Source organism: Dicentrarchus labrax, unplaced genomic scaffold (genome assembly GCF_905237075.1).
Source record: "Dicentrarchus labrax unplaced genomic scaffold, dlabrax2021, whole genome shotgun sequence".
In the NCBI taxonomy this organism is placed as follows: domain Eukaryota; kingdom Metazoa; phylum Chordata; class Actinopteri; family Moronidae; genus Dicentrarchus; species Dicentrarchus labrax.
The window spans coordinates 4,478,380-4,502,020 of record NW_026136704.1 but is presented as its reverse complement, the minus strand read 5'-3'; the positions used below and the strand labels follow the sequence as shown (position 1 = coordinate 4,502,020).

Sequence of the window (23,641 nt, the reverse complement as noted above, 5' to 3'; positions counted from 1 at the left end):
AAAATCACAGATACATATTTTTTGTGTTGAATACTCCCACATGAGGAGAAGAGTCTACAGTAGGGCTAGCAGTAGTACTGAGATCAAGATACTAACATCAACATGTTCACAGCAAAAAGGAGAAAGCGTGCCTGCTGACCCTCAGGAGGCTGAAGTTTTACCAGGTAATGTTTATCATAGTTGGCGTACTAACTTTTGCTAATTAGTTTTAAATAAAAAGTACAGACTGATGGGAATATCATTAGTTTGGCAGGTATTTGGTCACAAACTCAACAAACTGCTGTGAAGGTGTGTACCACAATTCACGACAATTTACAAAAAATTACAATCTTAATAGGAATTCAGGGACTAACAAAAGTATTTGGGATTCATTGTCTGGACACAATGAATATCTATAGAAAAAATGTAATCGCTATACATTCAAGATTTGTTGAGATATTTCAGTCTGGGCCCAAGTGATCAACAGACATTTGAGTCCAGAATCTATAGGAATTACCTTCATACTGAGTGATTCTGTACTTTAGTATTTATGTCCAGTGCCAGCGTATAAGTGGAGTATACTTTATGTGCTGAGGTGAAAAAAAGGGGTTGGAGGTCAGGGTAGATAGGGATGTCACTTAAATGTCAAAAAGTTTGATCTTTCCCTTCCATTAACCATACCATTGTTTCCATGCACAGACATTTTAGAAGTGAGAATTTTGACAGTAGACTTAAAAAACATTCAGTGACAATAATAAATAAAGGTTTCACAGAATAAGTCCTGTATGGTTGGTGTTATTTGGGCGGCTGTGGCTCAGAGGAAGAGCGGGTCGTCCTCTAATTGGAAGGTTGTTTGTTCGATCTCCGGCTCCTGCAGCCACATGTCAAAGTCCTCAATCCTTGAGCAAGATAGTGAACCCTGAATTGCTCCTGATGCTGTGCATCGGTGTGTGAATGTGTTAGTTTATGTTTGATGGGCTTTGCCATCGCTGAGTGGTCAGAAGACTAGAAAGGCGCTATACAAGTAAAGGTCCATTTACCATTTATTTATTATACAGATATTGCAATCCCACTATTTCCTCCTGATTGAGTAATGTTGATAAACTGTGAAAACTCAATACGTTCTCATCCCAGGTCATTAAACACCAATGTTGCTTTGTCTTTTAAACATATGGTTAACATTATGAAGTGGTCGCACTTTGGTCACACTGTAAAAAACTGGCAGCTGTGGTTGCCAGAACATTACTGTAATAAATAAGGTAGAACGTTTTCTACTAAAAGGAAATGAGTGCTGTTGGTTGTTATTTTAAGTTTTAATCCATATTTTACTGTATAAATACAAGTTTTCACCATCAAAAGAAACTGTTTTGCCAAATGAGAATACCATATGAATGCTATGACAGTAGGTTTCTTTGCAGCTTACAGTCTGTAATATTAAAAAAAATACTTTTTTTTTTTTTATAAATTCCTTTAAATGCTGTATAAATAAAAGGTTTTGCCATGAGATATCACAGTGTTTTATTGTTACTTTCAACGTCATGGTTTTTCATCGTAAAATCTACATCTACAACATTTTTTACAGTGTACATTTAGTCAGCAAAACTACTTAGTTACGTTTAGGAAAAGATAATGTTTTGGGTTAAAATAAGTACTTCATGTGATGCAAGTGCTGTGACTTGCAAGTCACGTTTTCCATTACTGCACCAACAAGTAACGTGCCACAAGTCACATACATAAAGTTATATAACTGAAAACCTTAAATAAATCAATGTTGACTTTTGGTTTCACACAGGACACAAACCCTAGCTTCTTGGGTGAAAGTCCTGCGTCTGTCTGACCCGTGCATTCACCCCAACACCCACCATACATGGACTTTGTTGCTCCTTACACTACGTCACCTGAAAACAGAGTGCGTCTCATTGAGATGCTACCTCGTATGAGACACCAAAGGGCAAAATGTGGGTATTTATGCCCTGGCTGGGAATGAGAATGGGCTGAAAAACTACAGTGACCAGCAGTTTTAGGAAATTACTGAGACTTTTAAAAATGTAAAACTATTTGTGACTAAAGAAGGCTAGAGAAGAAAAATGGTACTATTGGTCTCATATACAGTACTGTGAAAAAGTATCTGCCCCCTTTCTGATTTCATATTGTTTTGCATATTTGTCACACTTAAATGTTTCAGATCATCAAACTAATTATAATATTAGACAAAGATAACACTGACCTTAACTGAGGCAAGTGAGGCCTGCAGTTCTTTAGATGTTGTTCTGGGTTCTTTTGTGACCTCCTGGATCAGTCGTCGATGCACTCTTGGAGTAACCTTGTTAGGCTTGCCACTCCTGGGAAGGTTCACTACTGTTCCAAGTTTTCTCCATTTGTGGATAACAGCTCTCACCGTGGTTCGCTTGAGTCCCAAAGCCTTAGAGATGGCTTCATAACCCTTTCTAGACTGATGGATGTCAATGATTTTGTTTCTCACCTGTTCTACAATTACTTTTTCACATAGGGCCAGGTAGGTTTGGATAGCTTTTTTTCCTTAATAAATGAAATCATCATTTAAAAACTGCAATTTGTATTTACTCAGGTTATCTTTGTCTAATATTAAAATTGGTTTGATGATCTGAAACATTTTAGTGTGACAAATATGCAAACAAATAAGAAATCAGGAAGGGGGCAAATACTTTTTCACAGCACTGTAACTTGCCAAACACTAGAATTCTGCTCTTATGTAGTAAACCTCTGAAAAGAAAAAGAGGTCTGATCCACAGAGGTAAAAATCAGACAGGAAGGAAAGGAAACGTCGACTGAGATGAAACAGATTGTGTGCTGGTTGCAGCCTTTGAACTCAACAAGGTGGTTATATGGGTGCACTCACAGCTGCCATTTAGTAAATATGTGTGATAGCAATCAAACAGTGTCTGGCTCAATTGTCCACTCCCGTCAGGATCAGACGCCACAGCGAGGTGAGGAAGGTCTGAGGGTAAGGGAGAGGGCTCAACTGCAGCAGCTCTCTAATCAGCCAATGTGCTGCTGTAACCCGTTACCTGCTACCATCTATTCCACGACTTCCAGCCCCGGCATTCTTCCAGCCACTGACAGCGCGGTTCATTTCAATACACACTGCGCCATCAAGTGCAATTGGCAGAGTAAATAGGAACTGCTGTTTGTTTCCTACTTTATTTCAAACGCAAGCTCTCTTTTTCTCAGCCCCTCACACACTGACATACACCTCCTTTCTCCACTAAAGACGGGGGGAAAAGGATGCCATTAACTCATGATACACAATCCTCCCCAACTGGCGGGAAATTACTGTCAGCGGGGCAGCCCGCCGCACCGCAAGCCGCAAAACAATGGATGGGCCTCGACCAAATTAAAGCTCCATAAATCACAAGGCATTTAACTACGCCGCGAATGTGAACGAGGGGGGACGAGATGGAGAGAGATGGAACGCAGATGGAGGGGTGTCACAGTGTGAGGAGGTTTGGATTTGTGTGTGGTTGGGGGGGACTAATGACGGATTGATATTCATGTATCAGCAGCAGAGGAGGAGGAGGAGGAGAGCTTATTCTTGTGTCCTAATTGGAGGCAGGATTATTGGGGTAGCACTATATACCAGAGTGCAACGCTACAGGTACGAGCTTCCCCCTGAAGCCAGGTGAGACACCGAGAACAAAGAAACCAATGTGCAAATACAGAGCAGCACAAACATAACTATACAACTGGTATGAACTGACTCCATGTCTGAAAGTCAGGTCTCAGTATTCTTGTAGTGGAAAACTGAAGCAGCCAATAAAACAGAGAAGTCAATAAAATAGGTTTTTAAAACATTGTGAGTCACCGTAACCGTAAGAGGAGAAGTCCTAAAGTCATAAATTATCACAAAAAACAGTAGGCTGATGGGTCCAGTAGTACGCAACATTAGCTGCAGATAGATACAGACACAGACACATGGACACACAGGACTAAACGCATAATCCCCTCCAGGCTTAGAAATCCATATTTTTCCTATAGAGCTTTCGTGTATTGGTACTGTATTTGAAGGACTACTTTGAAGGGACTATATTCGAAGGACCTACCTACTCATAACTGAAGTGCTGTAAAAGTGATAAATGGATGCTAGATGCCCAGTTTTGAATGTTGAAACCTGAAAAAGACTTTTATTATGCTATCAGCTCTCTCAGCTGTAAAGTGATAAGGCTTTTGAATGGGGACTGCCCAAAAAAAGGACAGCTTAAGGTTTGGTTCTAGTGCAAAAACATCCTTACTCTTAATGAAGAAAATAGGTTGTTAACAAATGGATAATTCCGCAGAACTACCTCTGCAAATCATTGTGCCATTACACCGCTTTCAAAGTTATAATACTTCACTTTCACCTTTTAAAGCTTGATATTTCACTCTATTTATCCATTGCAGTTATTTATATCAGAGTTTTTAATGTTTAATGTTTTTAATTAAAGTCTTTTTTTATAGCTGGCATACATTTAGCCAGAGGCTTTGAGAGTTAATGGAAGTGTAGGAATTGTCTGCTGCAGCCTTTTGAATGTTAGCATTAGTGCAATTATGCTTTAAAGCTGCAGAAGGTCATTTTTATAGAAATACTTCTTTGTCATATTCACTGAAACTTTCACGATATCCTGACAGTAGTACATGAGACTGAATGTATGAAAAAAGGAAGATAACAGATTATTGAGTCTCTTTCCTTTGGTACCCTAGGAGTGACCCCCAAATTCCACCGGGCATGTCCGGAGCTGATCACGCCTGTTCCAGGCAATGCTCTAAATTCAACCAGAAGTTCCGCCATGCGTCCCAAAGCTCCGTGTGGAATACGCAGCTGGTCTACCTTTGATGGAAGGCAAAAACTCATGTCAAGCAGCACAGAGCAGATCACACTGGCTGGGAGTCAGACACAGAAACAGCATAGAAAATCCGGTCAATTTTCAAAATAAAATACAATGTATAGCGTATGGTATTTCACGCTAGATCAACTCCTTGGAACCAGGACAGAAGTCAATCAGTCAGAGGCAGGTTAGAGGAGATTTTAAGCGGGGAAATACACTTTTTGTTTCCTCTTGAAGGACAAAACACACAAGTAAATAACACATGGCAGGTGACACTCCTCTCCGCTAATGAAACGCTCTCAGTGGGATCACAGAGCCAAACCACGTCGCAGACACGTCAGAAAACTTTATAAAGCCGAGCCCAGGAATTTTGGGGTGAGCCTCAACAAGCAACTATCTCAAGCCTCCAGCCCAAAGCGTCTTTATATCTTTCCAGGCTCTGATTGGCTATCAGATTGAATTTTTGCAAATACCATTAGGAGCACTAGGAGGAGCCAGAGGAACCTGATTTTTTCACAGATTATCTGTCTCATGTACTACTGTCAGGATATAGTAAGAGTTTCAGCAAATACGACAAAAAGTTATTTTTATAAAAGTTACTGACTGTAGCTTTAAAACACATCAAAAGGTAAATAACTTTAAATTTGAAGGAAGTAATATAACAGGGTTACCACCAGTGTGGGGTAAGTTACTTTTAAAAAGTAATTAGTTACAGTTACTAGTTACTTCTTCCAAAAATTAACTGAATTAGTTACTCAGTTACAAATTATAAAAGTAACTAGTGACTTCAGAAAGTAACTATTGTGTTACTTTCAAGTAAATTTTCAAAAGCTCAAATGTGAGCCCACCTCCACCCCTCTTTAACGGAACTTAAAATACATGTGCATGTTCAATTATTTATGATAACTCTGAATATTATAATGAAATGGACACTTAATACAATCCATTATTAACAGAAACAATGTACACAAATCTAAACTATTTTAATGCCTTTTAACAGGCAGTTTTTCCTTGCCCCTGTCGCCAAGTGCTTGCTCATGGTGGTACTGTTGGGTCTCTGTAAATGTTATAAGGAGTTCGGTCTAGACCTGCTCTATTTGAAAAGTGTCCTGAGATAACTTCTGTTATGAATTGGCGCTATACAAATAAAATTGAATTGAATTGAATTGTTAAGAAGTGTAAGAGCAATTCAAGCTAGAACAAGGATTGGTGTAGCACTTTATTTAGTGGAAAATGTGATCCAGTTTCTTTAGCCTTTCATGAGGGCAAAACTACTAAGTTTTTTTTAACATGGGAATAATAGGGTTAAAAAAATTAAGCGGTGCAGAATTTTTGTCATGTATTGCACACATCTGTGTTATGACGACTGTTATATCATCATAATCTTGTACCTAAATACCTAAGGAAAAGGACATGGAACTTTAAGGAGTATGGTCTAGACCTGCTCTATTTGAAAAGTGTCCTGAGATAACTTCTGTTATGAATTGGCGCTATACAAATAAAATTGAACGGAATTGAATTAATGTTGATGTGGGACAAAGTGAGACTAGCCTCCAATGAAATGCCATGTATGTAGATATTATGTTTATATAGTGGATCCATACAAATAACACAATAGATGTTTTGGAACTTTTGATATTTATTGCCCCTCAACAGGCCACAACTGGGCAAAATTAAATTATGCTTGTTAAGCACTATACCAAAAATAAATAACAAATATATACACTCTTTGTAGTGCAAATAAAACAAAAAAAACTTCAGACAATTGGTAGATATACTGTACTTCAAGTATTTTCTTCCTCGAAAAAGTAGAACAGTGTAACAATGCGAGGTGCTTTCAATCTAACTGAAAAGTACAATGTATAGCAAAACTAAGGAATCCAAATATAAACAGGTAATACATAAGAAATAAAAAATACATCTCCATAAAAATAAATCTCTTTCTCTGGCCATTGACAATCTCACTTCAAGAGGCTGCAGCCAGCCAACAAATAAATCTAAATTAAATGATGCTCTTTAAGCAATGTACCAAAAATGTATTCAAACAATATATACACTCTTTTTAGTGCAAATGTAATAAGATACAACACAACTGGCCATACCTGTCTCTCGTTGACTGACTCTCTTGTGTTGTTCGTTGTTAGTCCGACTATGCGTGCTTTCAAACACCCGCCCAACTCTACCTCTGATTGGCTTACCATGAAATTTTACTCAACCTCAGCCAATCAGCAGCATTTATGTGCTTGTCTCGTGCACTGCCCACTAACCAAGGAAGAACAGTAAAAAAAAGTATTGCCTCTCGGCTCAGAGATCTAGTTGGTCTGATGACAAAAACAGCTTCAATTATAGTAACACGCCGCATTTTTTGGCAGTAACGGTAACGGCGTTATTAAGATGGGAAGAGTAATCAATTAGATTACTCGTTACTGGAAAAAGTAACGCCGTTAGTAACGCCGTTATTTATAACGCCGTTATTCCCATCACTGGTTACCACTAACCAGGGCTATGTATTTGAAAGAATCTGGCGATATGATATGTATTACAAGTCAGTATACTGCGATTCTGTAAGCAGGGTGATACAAGGAACATTTTTGAAACGGCGATAGTATAAAGAACACACCACCATATGCATAAAATCTGAGTAAATAAACGTTTACAGCAATGCTATCTAGCAGTTGGAAGTATAAACACAAAAATGTATAGGGTTTTTGAGAATCAATACAATATCACAAAACAAAGTAATGCATTAAGATATTTTTTTATATTTTCTTACACCCTTTACACTAACCAATCCAATGTAGACAATATGAGTGTACTACATGCCTGGCAACAACTAGGACTGCACAATTAATGGAAATATTATGAAAATCACAATATGGCCAAGTGCAATATGAAAATCGCAGAAGCAAAAATTTTTTTGACAGACAGTGTTATAATGAAGTACTGTAGTTCTGTAGAAATGCCCTTGCCTACAAATCTGGTTTTCTATATGTAATGTCTATATGTACATGCTTGTTTGGTACAAAGCCCAACAGATGTCACATTTAATAGTTTAATATTTCATATTTTAAATTCAAATTTGTGATGCAAAAATGATCATTCCCACAGTTTGTGAATCATATCGCAATATAGTTTTTACCCATATCGTGCAGTCCTAGAAACAACAAAACTGTGACAAATCAGACAGAGATGGGGCCAAAGCTGATGCCACCCAAACAGCTCTGATGGCCTCTAAAAGTCTATTGTAACCACCGTGGTCACAGTCATTTCAAATAAAAGTGAAATTGTCTATGAACTCTGTTCAGCCTCTCTTTTTTTCAGCTGAAATAATTGCACTGGGAGTCGAGGTGCTGCAGACCTCAGACACAACATTTTGATAGGAAGGACAGAGACATTTTTTGTATCATTTTTCAAGGGCGCTGTGCTGCCTTCACGTAGGTCCTCATGGATTTTCAATCAGTACTAATAGCAGTATTTGGTGACTACCACTCAGGACAGGAGCTCACACAATGATATTTGACTTGGGGTTCAAAAGGCCGTAGAGTCATTCAGACCTTTTCTCTTTTTCTCCCCTCATCGTGGCTGAATGTAACATTTCAGACGGAATGGAAGCCTTTGTGTGATACGCTCTAACAACAGCCACGACAATGACTTCTCATTACTTAAAAGATATTTGGAGCGGCCTCTTAAATTACACAAGGCCTGACAATTGGTTAGACCTGGAATTCGTTTTCACTGAAAAAGACAGATGGACAATTTTCAACTCTTACATCTCTCTAGGAGAGAATAAACCATTTCACCGTGAGGAGGAAGAGGACTATTTTGCAGACTAAATTGTGGGACAGTTTAGTGCAGATGAGGAGTTCTTCAAGGTGCAGTTACAGAAACACTGTGGGGGCTGTACATTGAAGACCACCAGAGTCTAAATCAATACAACATAGCAGATACAGTCAGAGTCCAGTGGAGTGTGCTCTGCTCTGGCCGGCCCTGTCTATGCAGTCTGTATAAAAAAATACATACTGCACATTTTTTGATGTGCAGAGGCAAAATGATCCATCAGATTTTTATCCATTTTACTGCAAGCGACCCCTCTGTGGTGGGAGAATAATTCATCATTTTAAATTATTAAAATTAATATTCATAGGTCGTCATCAGGGTAGAAATCACCTGTATATAAGAATCATTGTATTTTTGTTACGTTACAATGAGCAGTCTGCCGTGTTGAACCGTCATGTTTCTACAGTAGCCCAGAACGGACAAACCAGAAGTTACTCTAGATAGGGGCCTTTTCCCAAACACTTGGAAGGAGAGGGTTAGGTGAGTAGTGTTCAGTTGGCTGAAATCTGCAACCTTACTGCTAGATGCCATTACATCCTACACACTGGTCCTTTTTTTTCTACATCTGTAATTGTAGTCCACATCTGTTCCCCCAAACAACTGGAGCGAGTTCAGGCAGTCAACATGTCTCACTCCATAATCACTAACCAAGCGCACCTTTCCAATCTGGCGGTCTATTTAAACTGCACAATTTCCCAGCTCTCCCTCTGCTCTGTCAGTGCCGCTGTTGCCCTGCATCTGTATTGCTGCTGCTGCTCTGTAAGCCCCGCCACCATCCCAGCATCCACCTGTAGGCTCCGGCTAGGGGTTTAAGGTATTTGTGCATCACTCCCCAATATCTCTATGTAAACATATCTGTGGGGAATGATGAGGTCAGAGCCTAGACGCCAAAATCTAAATATGCTATACTGCTGTAGTGTCTGACTGAACTGTACGGATGTTAGCTTTAGTTAGCGAGCAATGTAGGAGAGAGGGCGAAACAGAGAGAAATGAGGATTACAGTGAGGTGTGCTATTTCACCACCATGCCAGGGATTTACCATTAAACATCAACCTGCTGATATTTAAGCATCACGGCCTCTGATAGGCTGTTTTAGAACCATGATCAGATAAAGGATAAAAAAAGTAAAAGTGACTAAACTAGCGAGCATTCAGCGATGCACAGCCATTTGGCTTACACCAGAGGTTCCCAACCGAGCAAACGGTCGACTCAAAATTCATCCAGACTGCCACTTTACACAAACTTCCTGCAGTTATTGTGTTCACTCCTGTTTCAATGGTACAGTGTATCAGTTGGTCTGCACTGTTGAATAGAATATGAAATATGCATGAAATATGTCATTTAGTTGTCATCAGTTTACTCAGTGACAGAAAAGGGGTCTTTTAAGGAAAAAGATTGGAAACCAATGACCCCACACATGGCAAACTAGTCCACACACTGCAGTCTACAACACAAGCAGCAACAAACAGCACTATTTTTTAACAAGCCATCACAAATAATGAATATGAAACAATCTATCAATGATGTTTATATCCAGCAGCTGCCCTGTTAAGGGGGTACTAAAGGGACGGAATCAGCGACAGTACAAACAGGCCACAGTGCCACCTCTGGTGCCGGCTGCTGCGTGCTGTCGAGAACCCCCTGGCAGCGGTGAGGGCTCCTCTCTGCTGCAGAAGACAGACCGGTCTGACTTTTTTTGTTGCCACAATCAAGACACACAAACAAACGTTATCCAAGATATTTAACAAAAATGCATGTTCATTAGGGTATTTCATATTATATTCAATGCATAACAATTGCAGTACAGAAGTGTACAATTAACCCACATAGTAAACACAATAACTGCAGGAAATTTGGATGAACTTTAAGCAGGTTTTTTCCTGAGTTTTCCTGATAGTTTTAGGAACTTTTAATTCAATTTTTGTGTATTTTTTTTCTTATTTTCAACAATCATGCATACTTCTTTTCTGACAAATTCAGTGTTGTCTTCTTACTAATGCCTTGGCCATGGTTCAATTAGTTATTTGTTTGTTTTATCTATGTACATTTCTAATGCAGGACGAGGCTATTAAGCAAGAGAGAGCTTTAAATTTAAATTTTAAATAAAAAATGTCTTGCTTATTTCTGACATACCTCCTGACAAACAAACACAGAAAACATAATCTCCTTGGCTGAGGTAATATTACAGGTAACATAATAACTGTACTGTAAGTAATACATTTCTGGGTACTTAAAATATTTTATTTGATCAGTTTCAAAAAAAATGTTCATCAATTAGCTTTAGTAATTTTAAATGACACTGAATTAAAATAATTAATCACATTACGGTGCATATCGTAATGTGACAGCTATGTGGGAGGTGATGATAAAGAAACAATATCATTGTTAAGGTTTGAGGAAGAGTTGATTTTGGGGGATGGACAAGCTGCTGGGGCGATCCTGACAGGAGGCCTGTGGAGAACTTAAGTTTACCTTATTTTTGCTTTATATTGATTTTTATATTGATTGATTTTTTTTGTTTCTTTTTAAGTTCACTTAATTGTCAAATCTTGTTTACATAGTTTTTATTTTTTTAGGGAACTATTCAAATGTTTTTGAACTTTGATATAGTGTGTTGTGGCAGTTAGTATTAGCTATCACTATTATGCTGCTGATTATGATCATGTGCCAGAGGCTCATTTATGACCATTTCTTCAGAAAACTGACAGTAAAAAAAGAAATCAGGTACATTTCCATTTCATTTTTCTCCTCAAGTTTTTCATTTTTAATTTACTGAAATAGATTTTGCACCAGATTTTTTATTATTTCAGTGACAGCAGTCAGGAACATTGTGTTCTTCCCTCTTCAGCAGGAGCAACCAACTCACGTGTGTGCTGGTTGCTTCCTGCAGGCAGCAGGTTTAAGACACAGTTTGAGCTAATCAGTATTGAGAAAGCAATTGCCTCCACAGATCTTATTCCATTATGGAGACTTTAAGCAAACTTGTGATTCAATACATGGTCAAATACTGAAGGCAAGGCACAGTCTGTCAGAGCGACTGCCAGGTGCAATCCCAATGTCATACTCTAGTCATTTATTTCATCATCTAGGAAATTGTGCATTATTATTAAGTAATGAGAAATAAATTATATTCAAAATACTCACAATTTTCCTGGGAAAGTCACAGGTGAATTCTGGGTAAATTCTGGGGTACTTGCTGGGTTTTGTTTGTAAAAGTGACAGAATTTGTTATTTTGTGAAAATCATTTCAACTGTGAATTTTCTGGTATTACACATCCATGTAAAACAGATGCAATGTGGAATGGAATGTGGTAAAAAGTTTATTCATGTATTTTCTCACCACTAGAGTACTAGTCACATCCACAGTGGACCAGAGGGCCCTGCAACCAAAATAAGGCTCCCGAAATAAGTGAATAGCATCTTTTTTTTTTTTTTTTCGTTAAAAGCTTTATTTGTACTTTTTGCATTTTCCATAATTAGGGAAATGTGCATTACATTCCTTTGGCAGACACTTTGGTTCAAAGCTACTTAAATATGTATTTTAATTTTTGGGGCTCAGTATCTCAAGGACATTTCAGCACATACATAGAAAGAAGCAGGGATCAGACCATCAACCTTAACCCCCCTCCAGACCTTATATATACAGTCAATGTTCCAGACAAGTATTAAGACCATGGCTGGCAAATAAAGCCAACACACAAGTTGCTGTTACAATTGTGGAAGCTGAGTTATGGAACAGGAATGGCAGAGCATTAGCAATTCAGATGGTTTAATAATTAAAATGTGGTTAAACATATCTTACAAGTCCATTAGGCAGTTGTCTGAAACAATCAAATCAAAATCAAAGTGCAGGTAAAAATCCAGTAAATTCAGAAAAAAATAAAACTGAGGGAGTAGTCAACACTGAAGAAACAGGAGGGAGCAGGCAGAAGGCAATACATATGAACATGGACGAACGAGCAATGAAAAAAGAAACTCAAAGACAAAATACACAGGTGATCATGGCGGGGCAGACTCTGAGAAAATCGGAGGGAAAACAGATAAAGACAGGAAGTTAAGTAAAACAAGACACAAGAGAATAAAAAATAAATCATGAAACAATCAAACCAAACCCCAAATCAAGACAGTAACAAAACCTGCAGTTCCTCTAACGGCCACTTGAGGCTGGCTCCAGTTAGTTCCCTACCCGGTTCAAGCCCATTGGTTTCCACTGAGAACAAATCTTTAAAAATAAATCACAAATATGTATTTTATTCTTTTTTTAAAAAACGCTCTGTAATTTCCTAAAACAGCTGGGCACTGTAGTTTTTAACAAACATTACTCAATCAGGAGGAACTGCATTTATTGGGCCGTGGATTAATACACAGTTTTTACAGCAACAGGACAAGCTATATCAGGCTTGGCTACACAGACAATAATGTGTTAGTATGTATGTTAGTAGGGTGCATTATGTGTTGGTTTTGCTCTTTGCTTTACACACTGAGAAAAAAATAAAAGTCTTATCCTTTAAGCAAATTAGCAGACGAGCATAAGGCATGTGCAAAATCTGCTCAGTATTCTCCTCTCACATGTTTATTTGGCACACATATCCATACAAATATGCATGCAATTAGTGCAATTGAACACATAAAATAATAATAATAATTAAAGCTGCAAGCAGCGTTGAGCGGGACCTCGCACTCCACCCAACTCGGCGTGCTGCGGCCGCGTCGCGTGCCATTCAGATTACATAGGTCTAATAAACATCATACAGAAACTGTTGTTAATGTTTTTATCTGGATAGATAAAGGGTAAGGTTAAGTTCTCTGTGGCTGAGAGCTTGATTGACAGCCTGGTGGTAACCTAGCAACTGTGCCTGACGCCTGTTGTGAACACATGGCTCATTTGAATATTAAAATTAGCCATGTGTTGATAGGTCACCACACGAAAATTGAGAGTTTTTCATACAGTCTTGTGTTGTTGACAACACATATAACTTTGTAGTGGAAAATGTATATGAATATGCTAAAATTATTTAATTTATAAGTGTCTGTAGCCGTCATTAATTTGATAGTGTTTATTTAATGTAAACAAATCAGTAAGTGAATGGGGAGGTTGTAAACTGCAATTTTATTAATCATGATATTTAATGTACTTAAACCATATTACTGTTTAGCGCTTTTGTGTTTATGGTACGAAATTACTAAAAAAATCCATTACATAATTTATAATGAAAGCATTCAATATGACATTTATTTTGACATTCTATTTCCGGTTGTTTTTTTGTTTTTTTTTAATGAGAAATTACGGTTTGCAGTTTGGTAGGACTGAACCATTTCATGCTGGGTTGAGGGTTTAGGCTATATCTTTTATTTTAGCTAAAATAAATTAACAGACACATATATATTTACTTCTGAAAATTATAAAACATTGTAATAGTACTAAACATTTTTATCAGATAATTAATGTCCAGTTTCACATTATTGTACAACACGGTTCATCGTAATGATCCAGCCCACCTTCCTGTACCGCGCTCTGATTGGTTGAACGGAACTTTTCGAATCTCGCCAGTAGCCTATATAGGTTCGCCGTAAGCTAACCGTCGTTCTTGCTAGCACAACAACAGAGAGAGAGATACGGAGCTGTTTTTGTGTACGCAAACCCTGAGAGATACTGAGAGAGAGTTGGAGAGCTATTGAGAGAGAGTTGGAGAGAGATATATATATATAAATATATATATATCTATACATACACACACACATTCATTCACTTTGGAAGCAGAGGATTTGCCTTCTACGGTGAGTTTAATTTTAAAAATTACAATCTGTATTATTGATAATAATGTATGTTCATGTTAATGAATGATGCATTGCTGAACAAAGCACTAACAGTAAATAAAATACCGTAAAACTTATAATAATTGTCCTGCGTGTATTTGCTTAAAACACTGAATTGGGGACCTGCGTTTATTTCCTTTAGCACAAACTGTTGCTCAGCACATATGGAAATATTCTGTAACTGTACTGCTTCTCTTCAGTTTCGTATGGTAATTGTAACTTACGGTACATTTTAGCTCTACTGCTGGTTTATATGCGCCGCAGCCATGACAGTGAACGTGAACGCCGCTTTACGTCAGCTGCATATTTACGTCATCCGGCCGGCGTACAGACAGTAAACAGACCGTGAGTGACGGACTATACATGATGATATTAATGTAATGAAACCTTTTGTAGTGATACATGGACTCTTAATGGAGGAACGGACACAGACCGTACAGACTTTATTCCCGCTTTAGAGTTGTTTACCGTCTCTGTTGTTTACCGTGTTAAGTCCGAATGAATTAACGTTATAACGTTAGTTTGGTCTTTATAGTTTCCGTAAAATGAAGTGAGCGATTGAATTGTGGAGACTCTATAACTAATGATCTTATCACGTGCATTATGTATATATTGACAGAAGTTTAAACATTTATATTTGTGTAGGACATTGAAACGGTTTAAAACCCTCTGAAGCTCTGAGTCTGTGCGTTTTACTACATCCGGATCATTTCATTCATCATTGCAGACCTGCGTTATTATTATTATTATTATTATTATTATTATTATTATTATTATTATTATAATAATTATTATTAATTATACCTTTTACTGGTCCAGCTCATTTAAGGTCAAATTGGGTTGTACACATACAACCCAATTTGTATGAACCAAAATGAGTTTGACACCCCTGCCTTAAAGTGTCTCGTGAGTGTGATTAAAACTCATTATAATTTATTCTTGCATCCTTTTAGATGCCACGTGGCAAGTCCTTTCGTCGCTCTGAGGCTGCTCGGAGGAGAGAGGCAGAGCGCGAGAAGGTTACCGTGGAACCTAAGTGGCCCAATCGTGACTTTGTTCCTCGTAAGTACACGTTTCATTCATTCAACTATTCTGCCTATATGTGTAAGGTGTTTATGTGTCGTAACTAATTTTGCAGTGGTTAATTAAGTTTTATTTTGGTGTTTGTTTCTGTGTTTTATAATAGGCCGTGGCACCGGTACACGCCATCGTGTGAGGAAATGGCCAGTTTCAGTCACGGGCCGCCAACACAAGCTGGTCATCCCAGCTGAGTCTCCTGATAAGAAGGTAATGCATTTCGCAATTTATAAACAAAATATCTGCTCTGATGATTGATTAGTGATTTTCATTCTAATGATATTCCTTCTGTGCCCCCTCCCCAGTTTGTTCTTATTGTAGGAGCGTCCCATCTGCGCTCCATTGCAGACGGGATCGTGCCGATGCCAGAGGGAATGCTTTCCTTTGGTGTCATGTCCACACCGGGGGCCTGTGCGTCCGACCTGAGGACCGAGTTACGCAACGCTGTCGTACCTCGGACCCCGGACGCAGTCTGCATCATGGCCCCCAGCAACAACCTGACAGCCAGCCGGACCCCCCTTGAGGCAGGAGCTGACTTCCAGAAGCTCCTGTACAGTGCCCGCAGTCGTTGGCCCAATGTAGGTTATTGATTATATTGTATTTACTATTACACCTTTTCGTACTAGGATTAATTTGGTTCCATGAGCTATTACAGTATAATGTACATTTATTTTAAAGGTTATGACATTTTGAGGAAAAGTACTTTATTAATGAACAACTATTATTACGTGCAGGTCTTTGTGTTGGACTTTGTGCCACGTCTGACTGTTGATCCTCAGCTACAAGAGTTCATGCGTCAAGAGTTCCATCGAGTGGCAGCAAGAATGGGTATGTTTCAAAAAAATATTTTGAATTTTTTTTGAATTATTATTATTATTATTTTGTCCATAATAGTCATTATTTTGTAATTTAAAAAGAAGATAATCTATTTAAGTATGTAAATAATTCATCAGCTTCTTGTTGTTATTTAAGGTATCAAGTACTTCTCGTCTTCTGGCCACTTCCCTTTGAACAACTTGGACCTGTGGAGCCCAGATGGTGTAAGTAGAGTATATTGTGAGGAAATGGAAAAGTTTGATGTACACATGGCAGTAGTTCAGTTCATAGCAGATGCAAATTGAGAGTACATTTTATGATCACTAAATGTATTACTCTAACTTTTGGTCAGGTTCACTTGAGTGATGGCGAAGGCATGGTGGTCCTCACTCGTTTGCTGTGGGCTGCAGCTTACGAGTCACTGGAGGTGCCTGTACCGAAACCGCAGGCCGCTCCCAGGACATCATTGCCTGTTCGTCACGTCACTCCAAGGGTCGTTGTGAGGGGAGAGGTCATCGTGCCTCGCCCCTCTAACCCTTACGAGTGGACGTCTGTGGAGAGGGGCAGGAAGGTAATATTTGCACACTGTAATTTTGGTGTTGAGACTGATTTTCTCCCAGCAGTTTATTTCTGTTATGGTGAGTGGGTACTTCTTTTTAACATATCGGCTGTTTTTCATTACAGAGGAACGTACCGGTACCTGAGGAACCTGCACAGTCCTCTGGTGCACCGAAAAAGATGAAGGTTCAACAGCAGGTTTGTTATGCTTTTACATAAATAGTTATGATAGGTTAATTGGTTATTTGTCCATTGATTATAGATGAAAGAAATTGTCTAATACTGTTTTATGTGTTTTTTTTTATGTTAGTTTGTTGCTACTCCTGTCGCGCTGAAGGAGTGCTTCATCCCGCTGAACCCCGTGAGGTTCAGCAGTTCCATGTTGGCTGTCATGGATGCTGTTGTCCCTTCCCATCTTCCTACCCCTGAGTGCACCGCTGTTCCACATGACAAAACGGTAATTTGCATTCAGATTGTATCTGTTGGTTTCTGCTTCTTCCTGAAATTAACACCCTTTAAAAATTGCTTAAGCCCAAAAGGAGCTTTTCCCCAAATATAGTTTTAAAGGTTATTTGGTTTCCTTCTTTACATTAGAAACCTGTCGTGGAACGTAGGCGGAAAGCTGTTGCCTGCAAGAGGAGACCTGCAAAGCGCCAGGTTTGTTTTTATTATATTAAATATTTTACTGGTTTGTACAGTTTGACAGACAGGCAGCAATAATTTAATATTTCTTTGTGTTTGCTGTATTTCGTCTGTTATTTAGATCATTAGAAAATACATGCCAACTTTACATTTCATTTTTGTAGTTACATTTTGTGTTGGTTGTTTTCAGGTTGAGGCAACACCTAGTGTTGTGGAGGTGTGTCCCCGTCCCACACCTGCCAGTCCTGTGAAAGTGGTTGCTGCTGCAGAGGTTGGTGCATGCTACACCATACATTTACACATGTGTTTTAAATGGAGAATGCAAAGATATTTCAGTATGCACCAAGTTGACAAAGTTGAACATGTTGAAATGACAAGACCTCATTTGAGTGAGTGTGTGTGTGTGTGTGTGTGTGTGTGTAAAAAAGTTGTATTTTGTTAATACACAATATTTAATTTTTGTTTGATTATTTTAGGCTCAGGTGACACCATGCGTGGTGGACACATCCCCAGAGCCTTCACCTGCCACGGCTGTGGAAGTGGTTGCTGCTGCGCAGGAGGAGGAGGTTGGTGCATGTTATATCACACATTTCACAAATGTGTTTTAAATGGTGCATGCAAAGCTGTTTTCTTGTTGATACAGTATATATTAAAGTTAAATACAACACAACTTTAAGGTTCACAAGTGTATGTTGAAAGTAACATGTAAGTAACAAATACATGTTTTTTTCTTTTTGTTTTTCTTTAGGCCCCGGTGACACCAGGCGTGGTGGATGCCTTCCCAGACCCATCACCTGCCACAGCTGACGAGGAGGAAGTCAGCACACCAAGATCCGTCAAAGATGAGTATGACGCTAACCCCATTGATTGCAGGTGTTTAGAAAACGAGCCAATAGCACCAGTAGTTTCCGGTAAACTCACAGCAGCACCATTAACTCAGGACGTAAATGTATCAATAGCGGGTAGTGTTGTAGCTGCGATAAAACATGCAATTGCTCCGGTTTGTACATGGCGAGGGAAAGATATTGATGATATCTGTGCAGAAGGTAGCAAGTTGGCCACTTTAGTTGCTGAAGGAAGCCAGGACAGTGTTGAGATTAAACTGTGTAAATTGATTGAACAGGGTAGTGTGTTTGGCAGGAAGTGGAAGGTAGACGTTACCTCGCCAGTGTACGGAGATTTTGGGTTTTTGGATGACGACAGTGTGATGTATGAACAGCTACAGGAAACTTTGCTGAGTGATGGAATGTGTTTGTTAAACCTCCAAGGTTCAGTCAGTGCGATTATTCATCACAATAAGTACTTTGTGGTAGTTGATTCGGGGACTCGTGATGCATCTGGGCTGGCATCTAGTTTTGGCAGACCTGTAGCTGTTTTCAACACATCCGTGCGTGACCTGATGTACCATATCAGAGATCTTAAGAGGTCTTTGGGTGCAGAGTGGTATGCTATTAGCAGCGTGTCTTTGACAGCCGGTTCAGTTGATCCTGACATGGACAGTGCTACATTGCTGACAGATGTAGATGTCGATGTCACAGCTGCAACTGCAGCTGTAGTCGAGGGTGGCAGTTCACAGAGTAATGCAAGTTCTGTCAGGGGATCTTTCCATCAGGCAGATACTCGGTTTCAACACGCTGGAGTTCAGTGTATGGCTATCAGTTTGGTAGCAGTAGCAAAACACTCCATTGATAGCGTGTTTTCATGGCAGACCAACAATCTGGACAAGGTTGTTGTGTTAGGTAATAAGCTCTACAATACGTTGAGGGACAGCAATGTGACCAGTGAGGTTTCGGAACTGCTTAGTGTTCCAGATTTGCCCCGACACTCTGTTATTGATGGACAGACATTTGACTTTGAGTACGGGGATTGTGTTTCTGGATATGTTGATGTAGTGACAGGTGATCTGATTGATGCTGGTGTAATCACCAGTCTCAGATCTGGATTAGATAAGATGTTTAGTAAATATCACACATGTTTTCTGACATTGGGTGGAAATACATGTGCAATCATTGGTGAAGGTGGTCGTTTTGCTGTGGTTGATTCGCATGCGCGCAGTGCGGATGGGATGGTGGATGTGGAAGGGAAGAGTGTTGTTGTGTATTTCACTTGCCTAGATGATGTTTTTGGGCACATCTGCAAATTTGCAACATCATTTAAACCTCCCAAACAGTTTGAGATTGCTGGTGTTTGTGTAATCCCCAGATGTCCAGTTCCACCCAGTAGTACGTTATCCGGTCCAAAGGTAGTAGTAGAACGCAGGGCAAGTCAGTCGGGTTGCAGTTTACCTGTTCAGCCAACAGTTGGCTGCACAAGTATAAAGCGTAAAACATCAAGCAGTGTGTCTTCATCAAAGAAGTCGAAAAACAGTGATTTTGCTGCAGTTAATTCAGATGTTGTTTTTGTAGCTGATGTTGTGAGTAAAGGGCTCCAGTTTAATCCACTTTGTGGGGAAGTTGTAGACACTCTGTGCAAACAGTTAAATGTTGATTCAGAGAAAGTAGATTTAGTTTCTACAGAAGTTGGTCCGTTGGGTGCTCCTTGTCTGAAGGAGAAAATAGTTAGCGATGGTAACTGTTTCTTTAGAGCAGTTAGTCAGGCTGTGTGTGGTACACAGAAGTATCACAGGAAAATTAGACTTGCTGTTGTAAAGCATTTGAGAGCTAATGGTGGTATTTTGAGAACTGAGTATTCTTCAATGGAGGAATATCTCAGTGTGTCAAAAATGGCCTATGTCGGTAGTTGGGCCACTGAAGTGGAGATTCAAGCTGCAGCAGATTTTTTGGGAGTTGGTATATTCACTTACTGTGACAATCGCTGGCTTGAATATAGTTGTAAATACAGACCGTTGTCAAATCAGGGAATTTATTTAGAAAATTGCAATGGTAACCACTATGAGACTGTTGTTTGTGTTCAGCAGCCAAACGTGCAGTCTTGCTATGGGTATTGCAAAGTGGGTGGGTCTAGGTACAATTTCAGAGAACGTAGTGTTTGTGCAGACACTTTGACTTCAGTTGCTTTGTCAAGTTGTGATGCTGAAGTAGAAATTATTCAACAAAATGTAATGGAACAGCAGTGTAGTACATTATCTGTAAAGGCCCAATCCCCAAATAGCTTAAATGTTAAGTCTCCATCTAAGTACTTTGTAAGGAAAAAGAAGTTACAGAAACAAATCAAATATCAGGAAAACAGGCAGAAATTTCTAGAAAAGATGAAAATGAATTATCAGGCAAAAAGTTGGTACAAGGAAAAATTGAAGGAAATGAGTAAAACTAAATATCAGACAAGTCTTTCACACAGGGACAGAGTAAAGACATTTAGTAAAACTAAATATCAGAAAAATAGTTCGCACAGGGACAGAGTAAAGACATTTAGTAAAACTAAATATAAGATAAATCTTTCACACAGGGACAGAGTAAAGACATTGAGTAGAAAGAAATATAGAAATCGTCAGCATAGGCAGCGTGTTATTGCACGTATGAAAATGAGGAGGCAACGTATAAAAGCAACATTAAAGGAGTTTGATTTAGTTATGAAGCAGTTTTTGGGTAAAGTAAATGATGGCCCGGATTTTGTCTGTTGTGTGTGCTTTAGAGGGTTGTTTTGTCATCAAGTTTTACCTTGTAGAAGGAAGGATTACAGTAGAAGAAAAGAAATAGGTTTAATTGCAGATAGATGTATTAGTGAAGAGTATTTGCATAAATGTAATCCAGATTGTGTATTGCCTTGTCAGTGGTTAGATACAGCTAGGGGTCAGTTGTGGATTTGTTTGAGCTGTCACAATAAAATTAGTAGAGGTATAATGCCACCTGAATCTGCTTTAAATAATTTGGCGACGTGTTGTATTCCACCAGAATTGGCATGCTTGAATACTTTAGAGCAACATTTAATTGCGCTGCATATTCCGTTCATGAAGTTGCTGGCGTTGCCTAAAGGTGGGCAAAATGGCGTCCATGGGCCTGTAACGTGTGTTCCTGCTAATATTGTGCAGACGAGCAATTTGCTGCCGCGTTCGGACATGGATGGATCTTTGCTACCTGTCAAACTGAAGCGCAAACTCACATACAAGGGGCATTATGAGTACCAGTTTGTTGATAGTATGCGCATTAAGCAGGCTTTACAGTATTTGAAACGGACTAATGTACATTATAAGGATGTAGATTTTAATGAAGCATGGTTAAATGAGTTTTGTAGGGAACAAGAGAGTGTGGCACAACAGGATAGTGCAGCAGTAGATGGTAATGGTAGTGATGACAGTATTGCTGCTGCGGAGGAAGGTGAGCTTCTGCATGACAGACAACAACATTGTATGTTTCAGGACACTTGTCTTATGCCTGTTGACATTGGTCAAGAAGCACTTGATCAATATTTTGATAACATATTAAATTTAGCTCCAGCAGAAGGCAACACTCCTGTCAAGTTGTTGTCTGATCATTCAAATGAAGCAAAATGTTTCCCGGTGTTGTTTCCGACTGGATCTGCGACATACCACGACAGCAGACCTCATCGCTTGACTTTGTGCCGTTATTTTAATAATCGTATTTTACATGCTGATGGTAGATTTGCACAAAATGTTGATTATATCTTCTTTGCTCAGTACATGTCTGAGGTTCAACAGGTTGTGTCAAATGTATCAATAGCATTACGGAAGGGAAAAGGAGGGCAATTTAAAAAAATAACCACGAATGTATTAAATGATGAGGAACAATTAAAGCAGTTGTTGCAGTTTGATGATGGGTATCGCTTTCTTAAACCTATTAGAGGTACCCCATCTTTTTGGCAGGGCGTGCAGCGTGACTTGTTGGCTTGTGTTCGTCAGCTGGGGATCCCGACGTGGTTTTGTTCTTTTTCTTCTGCTGATATGCGGTGGAAGAATCTTTTGAATAGCATTTTGAAACAGGAAGGTAGGACAGAGACGGCCGAAGAGCTGGAGTGGGCAGATAGATGTGAACTTTTGCGGCGTAATCCCGTTACTGCAGCGAGGATGTTCGATTTTCGCTGGCATTGTTTTTTGAAAGAGGTTTTAATGTCTCCATCTAATCCCATTGGCAAAATAATAGATTACTTCTATAGGGTTGAATTCCAGCAGCGTGGTTCACCACATGTTCACTGCCTGTTTTGGATAGAAAATGCGCCAATAATTGATAAAAATACTGATGAAGAGGTAATTCAATTTATTGATAATTATGTAACATGTGAATTACCTGCACGAGATGAGACACTATTGGACACAGTTTCATCTGTGCAAAAGCATTCCAAACGGCATTCTAAAACATGCAAAAAAATAGAACTGTTTGTCGTTTTAATTTTCCTAAACCTCCGTCTGCGAGAACTTTTATATCTCGCCCGCCTGTTGATGACGAGGAGGAGGATAAAACATGCACATGTCAGAAAGATGGAGCACAAAAATTGGCAGATTGTGCATGCAAAATTAGGAAACAGAAAAAATTAGAACAAAAAGCAATGGCAGTGAACATTACAACAAAAATTAAAATGGCCCTTTCAGATGACAATGCCAGTTTTGACAGTGTAGAGCAATTGTTTAGTCATTTACACATAAATCAAAGGATATTTGAGAAAGCGTACAATATTTGCGCTAAAAAGACGCACGTTGTTTTAAGAAGGCAAGCTAATGAGGTTTGGATTAATCAATATAGCAAACCACTTTTAAAATGTTGGAATGCGAATATTGACATCCAATATGTTGTTGACGCTTATGCTTGTGTAGTGTACATTATTTCCTACATTTCAAAAGCAGAGCGTGAGATGGGATTATTATTAGGGAATGCACAGAGGGAGGCAGCTAGAGATGGAAATGGCAGTGCTAAAGACGCGCTTAAAAATTTAGGAAGTGTGTATTTACACAATAGAGATGTGTCTGCACAAGAGGCTGTCTACAGGTTGACTAGCATGCGTCTGAAGGAGTGCTCTAGGAAAGTTGTTTTTGTTCCAGTCGGGAATTCTGCTGTTAAAATGAGTTTGCCTTTATCTGTGTTAAAACAAAAGGCATCATCACATGACCTTACCACAGACGATATGTGGATGACTAGTTCTGTTGACAGATATAAGAATAGGCC

General features: G+C 39.0%; 1 protein-coding gene across 1 annotated transcript; it reads left to right on the top strand.

Annotated features, from left to right (window-relative positions):
• The first annotated feature begins 14,353 nt into the window (after positions 1-14,353).
• LOC127361990 (uncharacterized) lies at positions 14,354-23,094 on the top strand. Its single transcript, XM_051397236.1, has 13 exons — positions 14,354-14,435; positions 15,428-15,536; positions 15,661-15,761; positions 15,857-16,129; positions 16,286-16,379; positions 16,524-16,591; positions 16,720-16,938; positions 17,052-17,123; positions 17,236-17,382; positions 17,520-17,582; positions 17,758-17,838; positions 18,044-18,133; positions 18,316-23,094. Exons 2-13 carry the CDS (start codon positions 15,428-15,430, stop codon positions 23,014-23,016), a joined length of 6,018 nt encoding a protein of 2,005 aa, XP_051253196.1. The 5' UTR covers positions 14,354-14,435; the 3' UTR covers positions 23,017-23,094.
• The last annotated feature ends 547 nt before the right edge of the window (positions 23,095-23,641 follow it).